The 21452-nt window shown below is 41.0% G+C and overlaps 1 protein-coding gene across 1 annotated transcript in view; it reads left to right on the top strand.

The window, feature by feature from the left end:
* The first annotated feature begins 6973 nt into the window (after positions 1–6973).
* TRAPPC8 (trafficking protein particle complex subunit 8) overlaps positions 6974–21452 on the top strand; it is a 124039-nt gene continuing 109560 nt past the window's right edge. Inside the window, exons 1-2 of the mRNA XM_037892698.2 lie at positions 6974–7349; positions 14519–14713. Of these exons, the coding sequence (XP_037748626.1) occupies positions 7193–7349; positions 14519–14713 (352 nt within the window). The 5' untranslated portion in view covers positions 6974–7192. The remainder of the gene's footprint in view (positions 7350–14518; positions 14714–21452) is intronic.

A 21452-nucleotide genomic window follows, 5' to 3' on the forward strand; every position in this document is an offset into this window, starting at 1 on the left:
AATCAACCAAAAACAAACAATCCGCTCCCCCGAACACCAAGGGTGCAAAAACACTAAAGAGAGGACCTGAGGAGGATGAGGGTTGGGGAACAAACCCACCTCAAATTCCCCTGGCAGTGGCAACTCCTGTCCTGCGGAGTTGGGCCCAGCTCTCTACTTTGGGTGTTGGACCTGGTTCACAGGCTCACAGCACCATAGCTGAGTGGCACTGTCTGCAACCCCGTCCACCGGGTCACAGCACCACTCAAATTAGGGCCAGCAGCCATAATGGAGAGGTGGTAGGGCCAAGCCTGAGTGGCACTGCAACCAGCCCTACTTGCTTTGGTTGGCCTCTCAAATGGGGGCCTGGGGAAAACTGCCCCTTTGACCCCCACCTCTGGGTGGCCCTGTTCTTATGCTGTTGCTAAAGGGAAGTGCATCTGCTGTTTATTTTTCCAAAAGTAAATTGCTTATATGTTCTGATAAGCTGAACTAGCAATACCACCTGCAATGACAACAGCTGGAAACATCCAATGATGTTAACCCTCTTTTTATATAAGAAAAGAAAATTATCAAATTTACTATTAAAATACATTTAAAAGTTGCTCTAACCAAGTATTCCAGCACATTGCCATTTGACTTCAAAAATATTACTAAAATATTAACTTAATAGCAAATATTTATAAATTCAATATTTCAGGGGATTTAAAAACATGGCTAGCATGGATAAAAGAAGTATTGTCACAATGTTTTGTTTTTTCCACTGACTCTGGGAACAATAACCTAGGTGCTATAAGAGGTGGTGTAATCTGGTTTTAAATCAGAATTTTATCCATATGGTTTTGATTAACTTCTTGCAACTTGAGCAAATGATTACTTCTAAACTTTCCTCTATTGTCTGTCTGTACCAAATAGGTTTGCAGTTGTGCATAACTTGGTTTTAAGAGTGCTAGCCTGGAACTGATCATCACATGCGGATTTTACATGGCCATGCTCTCTCCCTCCTAGGTTTTCGTGTTCCTGCTGCAATATTGTTCTTAAAACTCACCCCGGCCATAATGGTTACAGAAAAGTGCCACTTGATAACAGCTGGACAAGTTGGTTGGTTAAGATTTGTGCACACGGCTACTCTGATAAAAACCCTATTATATTTTAACCTGTCCATTCCCCCACCTGCTTGTTTGTGCCATCCACCTCTTATGTCCTATCTTTTCATCCATAAACTCTTTGGTGCCAAGACTGTCATTTAGTATTTTTAAACTGACTCAGATTTTTTAAATAATAAGCTTCACACTGTGTGTATATTCAGGAATTAGAGCTGTCGGCAATCCGGATGCCAGTAGTCAATAGCACCATCTACTGTAGAGACAGTAATTGGAATTCAAGAGCATCAAGGATAAAATCAATGGGAGTTTGCCATTGACTTCAGTGGAGCCAGGATTTCCCCCCAAGGTGTTTAAAACAAAAACACAGCTATGGGAATCTCAAGAGGTCCCTAGTTTCTGACTAGAGCTGCATGAAGGTGACAAAATTGTTTGCAGAATGGTCTTGTACTATATTACATAGAATATGTTTAAGTGTGACCACTTTTCTTAGTCAAGACAACCCCCCTGCGATTGTGCACTTGCAGGAGCTTGAAATGAACCAAAGCTCAACTTTGGCTTTTAGGATCCCAAGCAATAGGGAGTCTATGGTGTAAATTTCCAAGCACCTGGTGTAACCACTAACATGTATATGTATAAATTGGCTTCTGCCCATATATGAATAATTGCAAATGAACCTATTGGGTTCATTTGCAGATCTTAGTGTTTGCAAGTTTGATTAAGTTTATTTTATTTTTCTCTGCTATCAACATGTCCAACAGTAAGCGCAACATTCTGGAGCTGTGGAAGAACCTCTTCAAGGGCGTCAGGCCCCAGCACGCTCCCCATTGCCTGGCTGCATGGGCTGGGAAAAAGAATCACAACACTTCTAGGGTCAGAATCAATTTCAGGAGCAAGAGTCTGCTGGGCGACTGCTGGGAGCAGAAGTGGGGTAAAGGGTGAGGTGCCTTAAGACACCATTATGTCAGTATCCTGCTTTTTACAATTTGAACTTTGGACATTATTTTCTGTCTGCAGGGTGTTTGTTTGCTTTGATCTCCCACAACCCTCTCTCTCATTTTCTGGGCTGCTAGCCTCACTCTCTCTTCCTTCTGCTTCTTTCCTTTCTTCCATCTGTCCTCTCACTCTTATTTACTCTCTCAAGCTTCCTCCCTCAATGTCCCACTTCCCCTTTCTTTTTTTCCTCCTCCTTCCTGCCATTGTTCTCACCCCATCTCTTCCCTAATAATAATAATAATAATAAATAATAACATAATATAAATGATTCAGAGCCATTATTTTTTATAGGCCGTGGAACTATGTTAACTTATTACTGTTACCCTTATCCTACCTTTTTATTCTTTTCTCCTACTATTTATCACACCCACTTGTAGACATTAAGATTTTCAAAGCAGAGATTGTTTCTTTGTACAATGGAGCCACAATCCTGACTGAGGCTTTTGGGTGCTACCATAATACAAATAATTAATAATAATAGCATGTGTCTTATCCAGTGCCCCTTTGGCCTTGTAAATAAAAGTGGTTTTATCTGAATCCCTTTTGACTGCACCATGTTAAGGGACGGTGAATCTGGGATACAACACCCTGAAGCAAATCTGTGCATTGAAGATTGGGCTATCTGACTTCCGTTAGAAAGGCAGACAAGTGAATGATTGAAACAAAAACTCCAGAGCATAATAAAGCCCTTGTCTCATTCTAAGACAAGCCAGGAGACCCACCACAGAGGTGAAAATTTGGGTATCTGGGATAAGATCAGGGCTTATACTGAAATAAGTATTCCAGAAAAATTGTTCCAGAATAACTATTTCAGTACATTTCCAAGTGTAGACAAGCCTTAAATATTTGCAGGATCTGAGCCTCACAGCCTGATCCAAGCCAAGTGAAGTCAAAGAGTATTTTTCCAACGTCTTCAATGGGCTTTGGGCCAGGTCCATCAGTCCTGCAAGATGCTGAGCACTGTGGCCCCATCATCATGCAGGAGTGAGCTTTTAACGAACAATACAGTGATCTCATAGTTTTTCTTAATGTTCCAATTTACCTAAGAACTACAGTAGTCATTCAACCAGAGGAGAAGGTGCAGAATTGAGTTGAGGCAGGAGGCGGAGTTGCAGTGAAACCTGGAGTGCGGGAAAAGGTTCAGAGAACGTTGAGGGGGACTTGAATATGTTGGGGAAGACAATTAAATACTCTGTACTGGTAATTAATAAAGTTGAGGTTTTTTTATTTTCTATTAAGACATACCTCATAAAAATTAACATTCTCTTGGCTTTTTTCAGAATCTTATTTATGAGTAATGAAGAATAAATACTGCAAAAATAAGATTAGTCTAAAAAAGGTAAAAATAAGCTTTGTGCAGAATGTGATGCATTGTTCTGTATTTTACAATAAAATTAAATTAATACTTCAATATAATATTAGATAATTATGTGGTACTCAATATATACCACCATGGACTACTCTCGCAGAACCTGTAGTAAGCCTAACCAGGGCTCCTTGCATTACATGGATCTGTGGCCATAGAATTTGTTACACAATTCACTCACTGTGGAATCTCCGGTATTTGGGATTTCATTTTGTTTTTAAATTATGTTTCTAGCTCTTATGATTGCAAAGGCTTGGTCTATACTAAAAACTTATATGAAACAAACCTCACCCCTGGCTGATACAGCTATGACGACAAAACTCCCAGTGTAGGTGCAGCTGTGCCAACAGAGGAGTGCTTCTGTTGACATGGCTAACATTGTTTGAGGAGGTGATGTTCCTGCATTGTCAGAAAAATTCCTTCTATCAGTGCTTTTATCTGTGTCTAAGCTAGGGGGCTATGTTGGCATAGGCTGTATAGTGTAGACACAGCCATAGAAAACCTCCAAAACATGAATCAAATGTAAACCAATGCAGTGTCCTCTACCTGTGTGTTCAGAGAGCTTGAAACAATAGCTCTGAGAGGTGTGAGAGGTTATTCATTTCAATCAGGGTCCTGTGCATACCACACTTCTATGGCTGTAGAATATGGCAGTTGCTCAAGATGTAATGGAATTCAGCATTTCTGCCACCAAATTCTCTATTTTGCTACAGTCAGGTGTCAAGCATTTTGTTTCTATCTCCTTGTTTCTATCTCCTTGCCCTGCTGGGTCCTGCTCACAGCTGCCTCTTGCTTGCAGTTATCCCCACAGTCACAGTGAGAGTAAATTGGATAAAGTACATGTTCCCTGCACTATTCCGTGGAGGTAGACAGCAAGAAGTTTGCCACCCGGAGAGCAAGAACTGGAGTCCAGCTTCCAGCCAGGTAGGGGAGAAGAAAGTCGTGTAGGCTGTGTGGTGATAATGTACAAAACAGGTAGCCTGGAGAACAGCACAACTATTGAGCCTTGGGGAACCAGGGAGATAAGTGCTGAAGTTGGCTACAAAAGCTGAGGCTCAAGAAGTGGAGTAGTGCTGCCTGGCGAGCATAAAAAAATCCCATCCTCAAAAATAACCATGGTTGGAAACAATCACCAAAAATATTGATGTAAATGAGTGTTTTCACTTATGAGCCACAGCTGTGTTTTTGATGGACTGTGGGTGGGGAAAGATGGAAACAAAGGAATACTGCAGTGGATAGTAAGGTTGCTGATGTGAAATTTAGGTATAGTCTCAGGGGTGCTAGAACGGAGGGTGCCAGGGGGCTATGGTGCCCCCACTTTTTACTCTCCATAAGGGCGGGCGATGGGTGAAGGGGGAGCAGGTGAAGAGGAGCGAACTGGGGACGAGGTCTTGAGGAGAGAGGCATGTGGGAACAGGGCCCTGGGGGGAGAGGCGGTTAAAGGGCTGGGGCTCGGGGAGAAGGGGCGGCGCAAGGGCAGGCCCTCAGGGGAATGGGCAGTGCGGGGATAGGGCCTCGGAGGGAAGGGGCGGGGCAGTGGGGCCACAGTTCGGCCGCTGTTGGCCCTCTGTCTTTCAGGGACCTTCTGCCACTCCTGCCTGGTCTATACTTAAAACTTGGATTGAAATAGCTCCAGAAGCCAGGGAAGTGAAAAATCCACACCCCTGAGCATTGTAGCTATGCCAACCTCTGGTGTAGCTGTAGCTAGGTCAATAGAAGAATGCTTCCGTTGGCCTAACTACCATCACTCAGTGAGGTGGATTTCCTACAGTGATGGAAAAACCCTTTCTGTTGCTGTAATCTGCGTTTACACTGTGGGGTTACACTGGCATAGCTACAGCACCATAGCTATGCAGCTGTAGTGTCCATAGTATAGACATGGCCTTTGGCCCGGTCTACATCTAAAACTTAGGTTGATCTAGGCCTAAGTTGTACCGATGCAGCTGCGCTGTTGTAAGATTGCTCATGTAGCCACTCTATGCCAATGGGAGAGCGCTCTCCCGTCAGCATAATAAAACCACCTAAACGAGTCGCGATAGCTATGTTACCGGGAGAAGCTCTCTCTTTGATAGAGCACTGTGCACACTATCACTTATGCTCGTGAAACTTATGTTGGTCAAGGGTGTGGTTTTTTTCACACCCTGAGCAACATAAGTTTTGCCGACAGAAGAGGTAGTGTAGACAAGCCCTTACTTTTTATTAATTGCAAGCTGAAATTCTCATGTAATCATATGACTCCAGTAGTGGTGTTTATGAAAAACATGAAATATCATGTGACTTGCAATAAAATCATGAGTGTTGGCAACACTATCATGGGTACCCTCTCCCCACAAAAGAGAAAACCTCCTTCCCCTGTGACCCTTTGTTTCTGAAGCTCTTAATAAACCCAGGTGAGTATCAGAAGTTTCGGTTCTCTGGCAATTCTGGTCAAACAGAAAACAATTTTTCATTATTTTCCCCCTGCAAATTGAAAAGTTAAAAAAAAAATGTTTCCGGTTGACTGAAAAGTTTTGTTTTGATGTTGACCATTTAAAAACATTTTTGATTTTTTAAAAATAAAATTAAAGGAAATGTTGAAACAAAAAGTTGTTTTGAACCAAAATATCAAAATGTTTAGATTTTGAGGTTTTTCTAACTGAAACCAGTTGACAAAATCAACACAAATTTTCAAAATGTTTTGATATCACCAAATGTACATTATTTGTCAAAAAAGCATCAGCTGAATAATTTCACTCAGCTCTCGCAGTCAGGATTGTGGGTCACAGTGCTTTATTTTGCATTGTGCCCTCTGGAGACAATCATATCTCTGATGTTCTGTTTGGTTCAGTGTGGTGTCCTCTTAAAGCCACATACTCTGTGGGATTTCCTGGTTTGCTCTCGGTATGCTGTCCCCTGGGTACTGTGTGACACTTGGCATGGCATGAATCATGTTGGGGTTGTATGCGTCTCGGGAATTATGTTCCTTGGCACAGGAACTGTCTACAACTGGCTGTTTGCCTGAACCCTGGAAGCTGGGGTCAGTGCCTTTGGCTGGGCATGGAGTCCCCTGGGTGGTTGAGGGCTGTGCTTTTGGGTGAACGTGATGCCCCCCAGCAGGTTGGGGTCTGCACATGTGGCTGGGCACGGTGCCCTGGCACGTTAGGAGCTGTGCATTTAGCGGGGCACGGCGCCCGCTGGAAGACTGGAGCTGTGCATTTGGGTGGGCACGGTGCCCCCCCGGCAGGTTGGGGCTGGACACGGGGCACCCGGGGCCGAGCGCTGTATAAGGACATAACGCGCCCTCCGGGGCAGAAGGGGGACGGGGAGCTCCCTGCCGGAGTGACAGAGGAGCGCGCGCCCGAGCACTCAGCCACGCCGATGTTGGAACCCCGAGAACGAAGGCGCGCGGCCCTCTGACTATGACGCGTGGCCCCACCGCAGAGAGAACTCTCGCTTTGCGCGCGAGGCCGTCACCGTCCCACTTCCGACCCCGGCGTTCCGCTCAGCTGACGGCCCCGCCCCTACCTTCCACCTCATCACGTGGGCGGCCGCGGAGGCTGCCGGGATCGGGCTGTAGTCTCGGTTCAGGCTCAATATGGCGGCTCCGCGGGAGCGCTGAGGAGCCGGCGGGGTAGATTTGGTGGCGCTTGGGGTGCGTGGGGCCCTGCTCCGGCCGGAACGCGTGAGCGGTTCGGGGCTGAGGGAGGAGGTTGCGGCGGCGGCGGCCGGGAGAGCGGCTGCGGAGCGGCGCGGGGCCTGCGGCGGGGAGATGGCCCAGTGCGTGCAGTCGGTGCAGGAGTTCATCCAGGACTCGTTCGTGCCCTTGGTGGCCGCGCTGTGCAGCGAGGAGGCGGAGAGACTCACCCGCAAGAACAACCTGGGCTTCTCCGAGCTGGTGAAGCCCTTCTGCCGCCTCACCTCGGAAGGTCTGTGCCGGCAACGGGTGGGACGGGGCTTGTTTACATGGCAGCCGCCGGGGCGGGGCAGGGGAGCTGTCACTTGCACCCACCCTAGGGCTGGGAGGGTATTGGGGGCGTCCTGCCCCCGCCCTGGACTGCTGCTGAGGGTCGGGCTGAATGGTACTTGTCCTGCTCGCCACCCCGCCGTGCGGCCCCAGGCTGGGGTCGGGGGAAGGAGATGCGAGCCCCTCCCACACCTTGGCCGGAGCGGCTGCCGGGGGACAGATGCAGATCGGGGCAGGTGTCCCCGAGCCCCGCTGCTGTGTCACGCCGGGGGAAGGGGAGACTCGCTTTTGAGGGACGATTCCCAGTCAGGTCTTGTCTGACCCGGGGAGTGCGGGGAGGAGAGTTCCTGGATGTTGGGCTGCTCCGGGGGTGTAGCGGTATACACTTTTTTCGGGGCGGAGGAGTATTAACCCGTGAAGTTTTTTGTTTTAAATGCCAGTGTCGTGAAATCTCGCTCGTTCAGGTTTTTCCCCAGAACGTTTGACATCCCACTTACTGCAGTACATGCCTGCAAACTTCTGGCAAGGCCCGTTTTAAAGGAACAATGATTTTAAATTGAATGTCTTTTTTTAAAGTTCTGCTCATGAGGAGAATTGCAGGTAGCTCTGCAGCATTTAATATTGTTTTGTTTTCTAAGCAGCATCAACTGAACTGAGTTTTATGTCAGTTTCTTATGGTGGAAAAAATTACAGAAGTTCAAGCAAGTCAAGTTCCTCAAAATACTTTTTGAATTGCGTCTGAGTTACTTTGTAAAGCGTTTCAGTGGATTCTGCCAACTTGAAATCTAATCAATTTAAAATGTTAAAAGTAGTTCCATGCACTACACCTGTCCTGAATTCACCTGTCAGTCTTTGATGGCAACCATATTTTATTGCTTTCAAAAATATGTCCTCCCTCTTTTGTTGCAATATGGAAAAAATCTGAAACTACAGAGGAATCTGGTTGACTGGAAGATGACAAACAAAATGTGCATAGTAAACACAATGTACAACATATTTTTTTTCTTCTACTGTCCTTTAGTTGTAGTCATTTTAGGTGTTGTAATAGTAGTAGGTTAAAAGTGAGCCCTTTTTTAAGGAGAGTAGCAGCAAATGTAGGCCTCCTCCAACCTACTGCTATCCTTTGAATTTCTAACAATTGCCAGTAGGCAAATGTGAAAGTCAAACTCATATGAGAGAAACTTACATTTAATCTTTCTAAACTAAATGATCATGCTGGACCTTATTTGCTCTTGGGTTTGAGACATGCTGGTCTGATGTTCTGCGTATTTACTGGATGTAACTTTATTTACTGAAAAAGTGTATTCCTACTTTGCAAGGGCTTGTCTAGATGGGGAAATAGTGCACAACAGCTATTCCTCAGTAGCTACTGTGAACATTCTTATTCTGAATTTAGTTTAAAACTGCACAGTGGAATAAGAGTGTCAATGTGGGGAGTTAATGTGGAATAGCTGTTGTGCTTTGGATTCACACTATAGCTTATTTTGCAATAGCTTTCGCCTGTGGACAAGCCCTTATATAATGGGAAGATATGAATTGTCATACTGGACCAGATCAGTGGTTCTTCTAGTGTCATATTCTGTTTCTGACATCAGCCAGTACTAGGTGCTTAAGATAAAGTTGCAGGAGAACTTGTAGTGGAAAACTAGGGAATAATTTTGCTGTAGGGGAAGTTTCTTCATATTGTTCATCAGATTAGCACTTGTCGGAGGCAGGAAGAATGAATCCCTTAATTTTTTGTATCCTATATAATTTATACTCTTGTTTATATAAATATCTGTTTCTCTTTTGAATCTTGCAAAGCTATTGGTTTCAATGATGATTTGTGGAACTCATGAGCACAAGTTAATTATTCATTGTCTTTAAAAAATGGTTTTCTTTAACCAAGTTTAAATTTGTCACCTTTGAATTTCATCAAATATCCTATTTTATTATGGAAAAGAGTAAGTAACTATAGGAGTCCTCAGATTATTTTTGGTGGTATTTCAATATTTTGTATACTTCTATTGTGTCCTCTCATAATTGGTTCCTAACTGAACAGTTGCAGTTTCTTCAGTCTTCGTCTGGGAGCTTTTTCATGCCTCTCTGATAGTTTCTGGTGCCTGTCTCTGAACCCCTGATTTCTGCTGGCTCTCTGTGTGTGTGTGTGTGTGTAATTTTTTTTGAGCAAGAGTAACCATTTCAGGAATTAATATGAAAGTTATTAGACATAACCTATAACAGGCCTATCAAAGAAAATAGGTTCTGAGAAATAGCCAGAAAATGTGATGGTAGAAAATCTTAAGCATGGGTTCAAAGCATTTTTACAAATGCTCAGAATCATGGACAACGTCCTTAAACATCCTGATTTAGGGTTTGATCCCGTGGACATTAGAAACATGGAAACAAGTGAGTTTTACATGAAGGAATGTGGTAATTGGGGCAACAAAATCAGTCTTACCTTTTTTTTTAAAAAAAAATCACTTTCATTACATTTTCTAGTTATTACAAAATGTTAATATGGTGTGTGTGTTTTTTGTTTTTTTTAATCTTTCTGAGATAAGAAACTGAAAACATGCCATAGCTTTAGATTTGTTGCTTTCAGGCTTATTGTTCAAGAACCTTATAAGACATATGGATAACAGCTACAAAATGTGTTTTGGTAATGTTTCTTTTAGAGTAACAGCCGTGTTAGTCTGTATTCGCAAAAAGAAAAGGAGTACTTGTGGCACCTTAGAGACTAACCAATTTATTTGAGCATAAGCTTTCGTGAGCTACAGCTCACTTCAGCGGATGCAGTGAGCTGCACTCCTCTTCAACTCTTGAACTCTTCTTCAGGTCTGTGACGCTGGGACTACCTTTCCCAAATTTGAAGAAGAGTTCTGTATGGCTTGAAAGCTTGTCTCTCATCAACAGAAGTTGGTCCAAGAAAAGATATTACCTCACCTATCTTGCCCCTCTAATATCCTGGGACAGGCATGACTACAACTACACTGCATTTAAAAACTGAAGAAACTTTTAAAATGCAGCCATGGGATATATTCTCCAACTCCTGGGAATTCTGCCAAGTTCTCCTTAAAGGAGGAGACACTTTGGTTCTGGGGTGAACAGAGTTGAGCTAACTAAAAGAGGAAGACTCATTTGATAACTCTATACCCATTTCTCTCCTCTGTGTGCTCCCTTTCCTCCAAATTAACTTCACTAATTGTGGAAAATATTGTCACATTTCTAAAGCACTTACATTGTAGTGTCTTGCTGTACTCTAAACATAGAATTTCTTGTTCAAAGAATGCCCACAAAGGAAGAATAGCTGTCTTCCATTATCGACATACAACTTGAAGGATCAGACTCCAAGTTGTGCAGGGGCAGTCCATTAACTTGGGAAGGAATATAAAACCTTATGTTTCATCATTTAAACCAAGCTTTAATGATTAGGGCAAGGCCTTCATGGGGGCAGCTTACTCCACCATATTGCTTATTGCCAATTTCCTTGCACTGTCTTCTGAAGCATCTGATGCTGACTGCTGTTGGAGATAGGGAAGTGGGCTAAATGGACCACAGATCTGATCCTATGTGGCAGTTCCTGGGTTCCTGTGTAATGCGTCCTTAAGATGCCAAGACTTGGCTTTAGGGAGCGAGTTCCCCAATGAGTCCACGGACAAAGCTCTGGACTTGGGTCCTATGAAGCATATCCTAGGTTCAATCAGCCCATTCCTGTTGATTGCATCTCCAGAGTAGAGTTCAGAGAGCTGGTCTCTGAGGTTACCAAGCCTCAGCCCATTTAGGGTTTAATGGAAGGGACTGAGGAGCCAAACTTTAAATTCGCTTTCAAGCCAGTGCTGGGTCTAATGTAGAGTACAGAGTGCTGGTGAATGTGTCCTTGTCTCTGTCGTACTTGACAACTAAAGATGATTGTGTGAGGCATTCTGAAAAATCATGAAAAATTGTTTGCTTTTAAAAATCACACAAGTAACCCCATGTTTTCTTCACATCAGCAGGTTTTTTGAAGCCCTGCAATGGTAATGCCTTTGGGGTGATGGGAGGGAATTGTAACAGCTATATTCTAGCTCTTGTAATTTAAACTGGTAAATTTAGGATTTATGGCAATTACTTCACTCTAGTTCACTTTCTTGAGATGGTCCCTACAGTGACTGCATAATAAAGTGTAGTGCTTCTCCTCTCCATTCTGAGGTCTTAATGGATTTGAGTGTTAAGAATAGACAAGAATTCAAGAACCATTCTTCTTGGTGATGATGAACTCTTCAGTTCACATCTAGTAACTTTCTTCTTTTCTGGCTGTCCTAAAGTGAGAGGGGATAGCTTTAATGGGAAGAGATTCTCAAGTAGTCACACGTGGAAAAGATAGCATAAACCTACCTGTGCTGGTAGCATAAAATTCTGCTTTCATAAACCACATTGCTTAAAATGTAACTTTTTCACATGGACACTTAAAACTTATCTACAATTTTCTTTCCCTTCTACCCATTTTTTCTTTAAATAGTAGGTTTGTTAGTCTGGGATAGTTATCTAGTGAACATATACTCTTAATGTCTTAACACCTTTTTTGATGAACTATTCTCTTGTTTGTAGTATGTCAGTTTCACATGGAATGGCTGGCTAATCAGTAACTCTTATTTTCTAAAAAAAGAAAAGGAGTACTTGTGGCACCTTAGAGACTAACAAATTTATTTGAGCATAAGCTTTCGTGAGCTACAGCTCACGCTCAAATAAATTTGTTAGTCTCTGAGGTGCCACAAGTACTCCTTTTCTTTTTGCAGATACAGACTAACACTGCTGCTACTCTGAAACCTCTCATTTTCTTTGACATATAGCCCCTTTGATTTCTCTGCAGGTGTCAACTGACCTATTATTAAGTCATTCCATGACCAAAATTTCCTGGGAGCTTTTGAAATTTTTCTTGTTCTCTTAGGGATTAAGGCAGCACATAACACCCTAGATTCCCTTAATTGTTTAAGAAATCTAGTTACAACAGTAGACTCTCCCACAGAAAGGTTTTAATTAAGATATTTAGACATTGTTTTTGACTGTCTGTTTACAAATCTTGCTTTTAACCATGTTTGATTCTTGGAAATTAAAAAAACAATATGAAAACTACTTTTTTGCATCTATGGAAAACCTTTCAGGGGAACACAATTTCAATGATTTTAAAATGTCTTGGTTTATTTTATTTATGAAGTAGGTTTTGTGCAATTTGAGAACTAAAATTGTTAGATTCAGAACCATAGCCCATGCGTTTGTTAAAGCTGCATAGGAAGTTGGAATTAAAACTGGATATTGAACAGAATATATATTTTAAAAAGGAGCAATGTAAAACATCTAATGTTAATATATTTTTACTGTTGCAATTTTGATAGTCAAAATTAAATTTTGGTTAAATAATGGATCTTGGTTTTTACTAATGGGCAGCTGACGAATATGCCATGGTTTGTCACAGCATTTACAAGAAATCTATTCTTGTCAAGAATCATTTGAGAAAAATCCTGACTTTATCCAAATACATGATTAAAAAATGATTGGTATTATTTTTGACACTGGCAGTTTGTCATCTTAGTATTTTTGACACACCATTGAGTGGAACTTCTTGCAGTTCGATATGCTTGTCTCTTTTTAAAATCCAGCTAATACAGCTAAGTTTCTGGGCTTTGGTTAAATGACATCTAATTAGTTCATAAAGACATTCAAAATTAACATTACTTTTGTCATAGTTAAGTTTCAGCCATTGAAGGTAAGCTAATTGTCTGTCCTATTGTCAAGGTATTGCAGCATGTCTGGTATGTAACAGGAGACAGTAATTAGAGGCTGTGAGAGTTTGTAAACATAACACAGGTGTGATAGTCTTATCTCTGAATTATTTCGTTCTGGTTTGTGAAAATATTAGTTTTGTGAAACATCTCTCTGGAAAGTCACCTTTGATGGCTTGCTGTTAGAGCTTCCACTGAAATAATTCTGAGAGTTCCATAACAAGTGTCTGGGAGCCTTTTTGGTTGGCTTTTATTGAGGATTCTTTCATAACTTAGTTTATTGTGCTCGCTCGTTACAACTGACATGCATATGCCCAATGTTTTCTTTGAGTTATGGAAGTAAAATGAATTGAGGAAGTTGAATCCAGGTCCTTAAATGTACTTGGTTGTTGCTCTACTCATCATTACAACACCTAACCCCTGGGTGGTCTGCTCCTCTGTGGAATTTTTAGCCTCAAGCTAGGTGCCTACCTTTTCCATATAATGCCTGGGGAGAGCTCAGTGCCTGATTAAGGGATTTTCAGAAGATGGAAAGTTGAATGGGGAGCTTCTTGAGCTAGCCAGGAGCAATGCTGAGGAGCGGCTGACTTGGTGCACCTGGCTGATGGGCCCATATAGGCGACTCCTTCCACTTGGGATCCTCAACCGTGAATCCTCTCCTAGAGTTAGGTACCGAGGCCAGCTCAACTGATCCAGTATTCCATGCCCTTGCAGCTGAAACCATGTGTCTGTCTCCTCCTCATGCTTGATTCCACTCTTGTTTGCCCTACATTTTTCTGTGCCCTCCTGTGTCTTTTGTGCAGATGCTCTGCTGCTCTTCCATCTATTGATGGCGTGCATCTGGGCTTCCTGAAGTGGGGGCTGGCAGGCAACAGTGTTAGGCATATTTAGAGCAAACTTTTGAGATTGGGTCCTCTACTGAGGTGGTTGTTTCTCTGTTTAGTTTGAGAATCCCACTTGGGAGCCACCACACCTTTGGCTTGTTAACTGTGGAGTGGTATAAGTGCTGGTATCAGACTGGTGGAGGCTTATGCATCTATGGATTTAGATAGTAGCTGAATGGTGGCTTTGAAAATGTCAGTGGTGCCTAAATGGTGGACTTAGCCAACTAAAGAGTTAGACACAGGTCTAAATCCATTTAAGGATTGGGGCCCTAGCCTATATATTTTCATTTAATACTTTGGTATTAAAGACTGTCTTATTCCAGCATGAAACTAGGGTGGCATGCAGAAAATTGTAATTTAACCCAAAAACAGTCTTTTTAGTTATGTAAATTCTCTTTAAATGTTGAATATCTTTTTTGTCAAAGAAATGTTGATACATCCAGAACCAAAATACAGGTGCTGCAATAAAATACTCAGTTTAACAAAATCGTTCTTTTTTTTTTTAGTTCACATGAGAGATCCTAACAACCAGCTTCACGTAATTAAAAACTTGAAAATTGCTGTCAACAACATTATTACCCACTCACCTCAGCCAGGAGGCATTCGGAAGCTTCTAAATGATGTTGTATCTGTCAGTCAACCAGCTGAAGGATTAGTAGCTAATGTGATTACTGCAGGAGATTATGATCTCAACATTAGTGGTATGTAACAATTTATTCTGCTTATTTTTAATATTTTTTTCCCACTGTATCTTACATTGGAGTTTTTACATTTTCAAAACATTTGCAGGTAGTAGCTTATTTTTACTTAATACAGTTTCCTCGAAGATTGAGTACTACTGCTAAATTATTAATATTGTGATGCTTATTTAAAATACTTCAGTAGTACACATTAGAATTTTTACTTCATAACTTGTTTAATCATATGTAACGTGATCCCAAATGTTAATGTAATGCTAAAAACACTTGTTGATCAGATTTAATATTAAATCTGTTGTGGGTTGTTAATTGTGACAAGGAAAAGTTTTATCTATATAAAAAAATCCTCCAATTATTTTGGGCAGATACTCTTCCAACAGATTTTATTGCCATCTTTCAAGTTTATAAAGCTGTCAACTTCATTCTAAAATAAAATATTTAAGGCATTATGCACTGTTGTATTATAGAAAATTTTTTTTTTTTTTTTTACTGAGTGTAAATGTAAGCATATAGTGTACTTGATCTGGGACATGTAAATCTGTGAAAACAAGTCTATAACACTGCCACAATAGTACCATCATATTTTGAAGCTGTACCTAACTTGTTGTTTTTGTTTTTTTTCCTATACTCATCCTCACTGTATTGGCAACTTCCAGTATTACCAGCCCCAAGCTCTTAAAATCATGATTGTAAAAATAAACTTTGGGAAGTGGAGGGAAGATTTGCTTGCCTTCTTGTTTTTGAGCCTTTAAGATTGACATGTGTAAATTCTTCGCTGCAGCTTTGATGGTTAGAAACAGTTTTAAATTAAAGTTGTTAGAGACTAACAAATTTATTTGAGCATAAGCCTTCATGAGCTACAGCTCACTTCACTTAGTCTCTAAGGTGCCACAAGTACTCCTTTTTCTTTTTGCGAATACAGACTAACACGGCTGCTACTCTGAAACCTATTAATATTTTAGGGCATCTTTCAGTTTTAAAGAACTAAACCCTGTAACATATGAAATGTTGGTGATTAATTTCTTAAATTTCAGTGTTCAGGGGTAGTTTCTTGCAGAAACAATTAGCTTGTAGAGCCAGTTTTACAGTTTCCATGTCTCTAGCTGCCTATGAAAGATGTTGGTTAAGTCTTCCTTACATAGTGAAGATCTTCAGAAATATGGAGAGCCCATTTAGATGCATATGGAATTCCTATCTTGCATGTACCATAATACAGTATTCATGAGGAAGTCTCCCATAATATTCTTCCAAACATTGCAATTTTTTCAGGTTGAGTATATTTGAATGCAACATTGGAATATCTGTTTTTCCTGTAGTGCTGTAAATAGTGACCTGGGTCCAGTTGTCTACTATTTTGAATACCTGTTTCAGAGCTAAGAAACACACACTCTCTCTCTCTCTCACTCACACAGATTGTTTCTGCCTCTGTTTTTTCTGTCAAAACTTTGTTGTTTCTAATCATCCTTGTCAGGGGGCTTCCTGACAATAATTTATAGGGAGAGCCATATATTCTGGATGCATGAATCTGCCTCCCCTAGAATACTATCTTTAAACTGAATTTTGTTAGTTTTTTGTGCTTTCGTACCCTCCTATTTTAGGACATTCTGAGGAACTAGCAGTATACTGCCAGGATATATCTGCTCTTGCTGGCCAATGTAAATCTGTTGTATTGTGTTAGGGCATGACAGACTCCCTGGTCTCTGTGCTGAAAGCTGTTAAGAAAAGTACTCAAAGTGGTGTTCCACAGCCTTCTCCCTCAACAAGTAACATGAATTTTTTTTTAATATTGCTGTGAATTTAATTGCAAACTTGTGAGAGCCTATGACGCTGCCTCTCATGACCATAATACCTATTTTTGGTGTGATAACTGTAAAGTACTTTAGCCTCTTTTCTTAATTAAGTCACTGTTCTTATTTGTAGTAGATGAAACTATTCTTTATCAGTTTACTACAAGGTATCAGTCTGAAATTTCAATTATGTGGTGTTTTTAAAATCTTTTTATTCATAGCAAAAAACAAGGAAATGACCAGCAACTGCAGTACAGCTTAAAAATTAAGAATCTTTATCGTAGAGAACTGTGATGCATTATACAATTTAGCTTACTTGTAAGAGGACCATAACTAGTTCTATTCATTACTTTTACTTCATCCCTATTCTGTTATAGCTGTCGTTGCCGTAATCTGAGAAATTTGGCAAAGGATTAGCTGGTTAAGGTTATAGTATCCTTTCATTGGAAAAACTGTGACAAATAGAAATGTTTAATGTATGGTTTTGCTTCTTCACGTGCAAACCCCAATGTCCATTGAAATCAATGGGAGTTTGAGGCGCACAAGAAATGAAGATCTCTGATAGCATATAGTGAAATGTCTAACTTGTAGTATGAAATACTTAGTTCTCAGGAGACAAATTGTTTCAGACCCTGATGGCGGATGTGGTACAGTACTTTACTCTTACACATTACCAAAACATAAGAGCGGATAGTATATATGCACCTGACACTGGTTAGCTTAATAATACCATGTTTTCTCTATCAGATCGCTCAGTTAAAGCTAGTGTTCCTTGGTACAATAATTGGAAAGACACACTGATGGAACTGAACACATCCACGTTTTATTCAGGTATTTTTTTTTGTGATTGGTGCGGGTTTGCCAAATTGCCCTTTATCTATTCCTTTTCCATGTGCCTCGTCCACCTTTCCTTACCATCCTGCTGTAGCTGTTCAGCACTTTCTTTGCATAGATGTGTGTGTTCCTCATTTTTTTTCCAAAAATAAAAATGGTTGGTGATGGTGTATGATTTGTCGTCTTCTATTATCCATATTTCTACTCTTGCTGCTAATTGACCCTATGGAATGACCAGAAATAATTTTTTAAACTAAGTGCAGAGTGAACAGATAGAGTTCTGATTACACAAAAATTGGTTTTTTTCCTTGTTTGGTCACATGAAATTATACATTGTCAGACTGTTCTAGTATTTCAAATGAAAATACTTCCCTCTTTTATCTTTTCTCAATTATTCTATGTGAATAGTAGTTTTGCTCATTTTATAACCTTAATACGAATATTGGTATTCAGTAAAAGTTCCTTTATCCTACTGAAGTTTTCTGTTTTTTTGATTCATTCTCAAAACTTTATAAGAGCTATTCTGTCTTAGTTAATTATTGTTGCAAAGAAATGAAGTGACTCTTACTTAGTTTGCTAATTTATAACATCACATGCTGTTATAACTAAGGCTAAGATTTTGTCAGGGATATTTTTAGTAAAAGTCATGGGCAGGTCACGGGCAATAAAGAAAAATTCACAGACGCTTGTGACCTGTCCATGACTTTTACTAAAAATATCCCTGACAAAATGGGGAGCCCAGCTGCGGGGTCTCCACACCACCTGCAGAGGTTGGGCAGTTGCAGGGGGCACTTCTGAGCTCTGGGGGCCCCCACCGCCTGTGGGGGCTTTGAGCTCCGGGGTACCCCACTCCACCCACAGCGGCCAGGAGCTTTGAAGGTGGCTTGGAACTCTGGGGGCCCAGCTGCCCTTGGTGGCTCAGAGCTTTGGGGTACTCCTGCGGCAGCTCCCGGGTCTCCTGTGGCAGCCAGGAGCTCCAGGGGGGCCCCCTCACCATCGGCAGTGGCCAGGAGCTGCAGGGGAGCCCCATTACCCAAAGTGCTCACGCTGCTTGTGGTGCCAGGGAGCTCCAGGGGGGGCACCACCCCGGGACCCTGCAGTTCCTGGCCAACAGGCCTGAGTTCATGGAGGTCACTGGGAGTCACGGATTCCGTGACCTCCATGAAAAAAATCGTAGCCTTTGTTATAATCGATAAAAATAACTAGATCTGTGCTCTTAAATATTTAGCTTAAAGACTGTACACAATGAAGTTACACCTGCAATTAAAAGAAATCATATTTGCTATTCAAGTTTCCTTTTCATAGGATGCTAAATACCTTTTCTTGAATGTGCTGGAACATCAGGTATATGTACTTTCTGATATATGCACTTTCCGTTTACTCAAGAAGCAAAATGTGTGTAAGACGTGGATAAATTTAAACTCTCATTTCTTTGGCTTCTAATAGAAAGTAAATGACTTACTGCTCATCAGCAAACATTTTCCATATGGAAATATTTGCTACCTCAATTACATTTTCAGGTGAGCTTATTACTGGTACTCTAAACCTCATGCACTATAGTGAAGATTGGAGAGGGTTGGCGCTGCATTTTAAATGCAACACTGGGCAGTATTGCGTACATCTAGACAGAAGCAATGTCTGTTTTTTTCCTAAAACCATGGCTAGAGTTCTACATAAAATCAGTTAAAAAAATCAATAACTTCCTTGCAGTATTTGATTTTAGAGAGAGATTTGTAGTATTTACTACTCCAGTTATCATGGCTTTGTAAATGCTTTTCAAGGCTCAGCGCTCTGTGTATTAGTGCATACAGTATATTGTGATAAACAGCTGGAATACCCTTGCTTTGGCCACTGTTTCCTGGAACCATGGGAGAGAACTTCGTTATGGGTGGCAGAGTCCCAATGTGAGACGCTGTCAAGTGTCTTCCCTTTCCATTATGCTTGTGACACCAGTACCTGCTACAATGTACTTGAGAACTGAAGGCTCTTGAAACTCAAAGAACAATTTGAAATGAAATGTGATACAGACTCTTGTCCTTTAAGTCTATTTATACGTGAATTGGTTTGTATACTACAAAACTATATTAGAGTTGTGGAATATATCTCTGTGCATGATGTTTATATACAAAGTATGGAAGGGAAACGAGTCATGCAAGAACTAGCATTTCGGTTATATGCTTGGCCTTCACATCATCCCCTGGCATAAAGTTCCACAGGTGGACTGTATGGTATAGAAAGAAGTCCTTCTTTGTTTGATTTAATACTGCTGCCTATTAGTTTTGTTGGATGACCGCTAGTTCTTGTGTAATGCGAAAGGGTCAGTAACACTTTCTCTAAACCATCCATGATTTTATAGACCTCGATCATATGCCCCCTTAGTTTTCTCCTTTGTAAAAATGAACAGTCCTAAATCTCTTTAATCTCTCACATGGAATATGTTCCATATCCCTAATCCCCTAAACAATGTTTGCCCTTCTCTGCATCTTTTACAATTCTAATATATCTTTTTTGAGATGGGGCAAGTTGAATTGCACGCAGTATTCAAGGTGTGGGCGAGCCATGGATTTATGTAGTGACATAATATTTTCTGTTTTAGTGATCCCTTTCCTAATGGCTTCTAACATTGTTAGGTTTTTCGACTGCAGCTGCACATTGAGTGGATTTTTTCAAAGAACTATCCCTGATGACTCCAAGATCTTTCTTGAGTGGTAACAGCTAATTTAGACCCCATCATTTTGTATGGCTAGTTGGGATTATTTTTTCCAATGTGCATTACTTTGCACTTATCAATGTTGAATTTTGTCTGCCATTGTGTTATCCAGGCACTCAGTTTAGTGTGATCCTTTTGTAAAACTTAACTATCTTGAATAATTTGGTATTTTCTGCAAATTTTGTCACCTCAGTTTGCCTCCTTTTCCAGATCATTCGTGAATATGGTGAACAGTACTGGTCCTAGTACAGATCCTTGGGGGATTCTGCTACTTACCTTTTTCCACTGTCCAAAACTGACCATTTATTCCTACCCTTTTGTTTCCTATCTTTTTTAACCAGTTATTGATCCATAAGATGGCCTTCCCTCTTATTCCATGACTGCTTAGTTTGCTTAAGACCTTTTGGTAAGGGACCTTGTCAAAGGCTTTCTGAAAGTCCAACTACACTATATCCACTGGGTCACTCTTGTCCACTGCTTGTTGACACCCTCAAAGAAGTAGATTGGTTAGACATAATTTCTCTTTACAAAAAGCTTGATATCCCCCAAATATCACGTTTATCTATGCATCTGTTAATTTTCTTTCCTGTAGTTTCAACCAGTTTGCCTGATACTGAAATTAGGCTTACTGGCCTGCAATTGCCAGGATTGCCTCTGAAGTCTTTTTGATGTTACATTAGCTATTCTCCAGTTATCTGGTACAGAGGCTGATTTTAAGAGATTGGTTACATACCATACTTAGTAGTTCTTCAATTTCATATTAGAATTCCTTCAGAACTCTTGGGTAAATACCATCTGGTCCTGGTGACTTATTACTGTTTAGTTTTATTAATTTGTTCCAACACTTCCTCTATTGACACCTCAATCTGCGACAGTTCCTTAGATTTATCAGCTAAAAAGAATGGCATGGTTGTGGGGATCTCTCCAACATCCTTGACAGTGAAGACCAAAGCTAAATGAATTGTTTTGATATCTGCAAGAGTCTTGTCTTGTCTTGAGAGCTCCTTTTAACAGCTTGACTTTTCCAGTGGCTCCACTTGACTGCTCGGCAGTTTTCCTGCTTCTAATGTGTTTTTTTTGTTTTGTTTTTTGTTTTTAAAGTTGCTGTTAGTTTTTGTCTTCGGCTAGGTGCTCTTCAAATTCTTTCTTGGCCTGCTTAATTATAGTTTTACACTTGACTTGGCAGAGTTTATGCTGCTTTCTATTTTCATCACTAGTTCATCACTGACTTCCAGTTTCCAAAGGCGACTGCTAACTGCCTCTTTTACTTTGCTGTTCAACCATGGTGGCACTTTTTTGGTTATTACTGTTTTTTATTTGGGGTATATGGTTAGTTTCAGCCTCTATTATGGTGTTTTCAAATAGTCTCCATGCAGTTTGCAGGCATTTCACTCTTGTGACTGTTCCTTTT

This window comes from Chelonia mydas, chromosome 2 (assembly GCF_015237465.2).
Source record: "Chelonia mydas isolate rCheMyd1 chromosome 2, rCheMyd1.pri.v2, whole genome shotgun sequence".
In the NCBI taxonomy this organism is placed as follows: Eukaryota; Metazoa; Chordata; order Testudines; family Cheloniidae; genus Chelonia; species Chelonia mydas.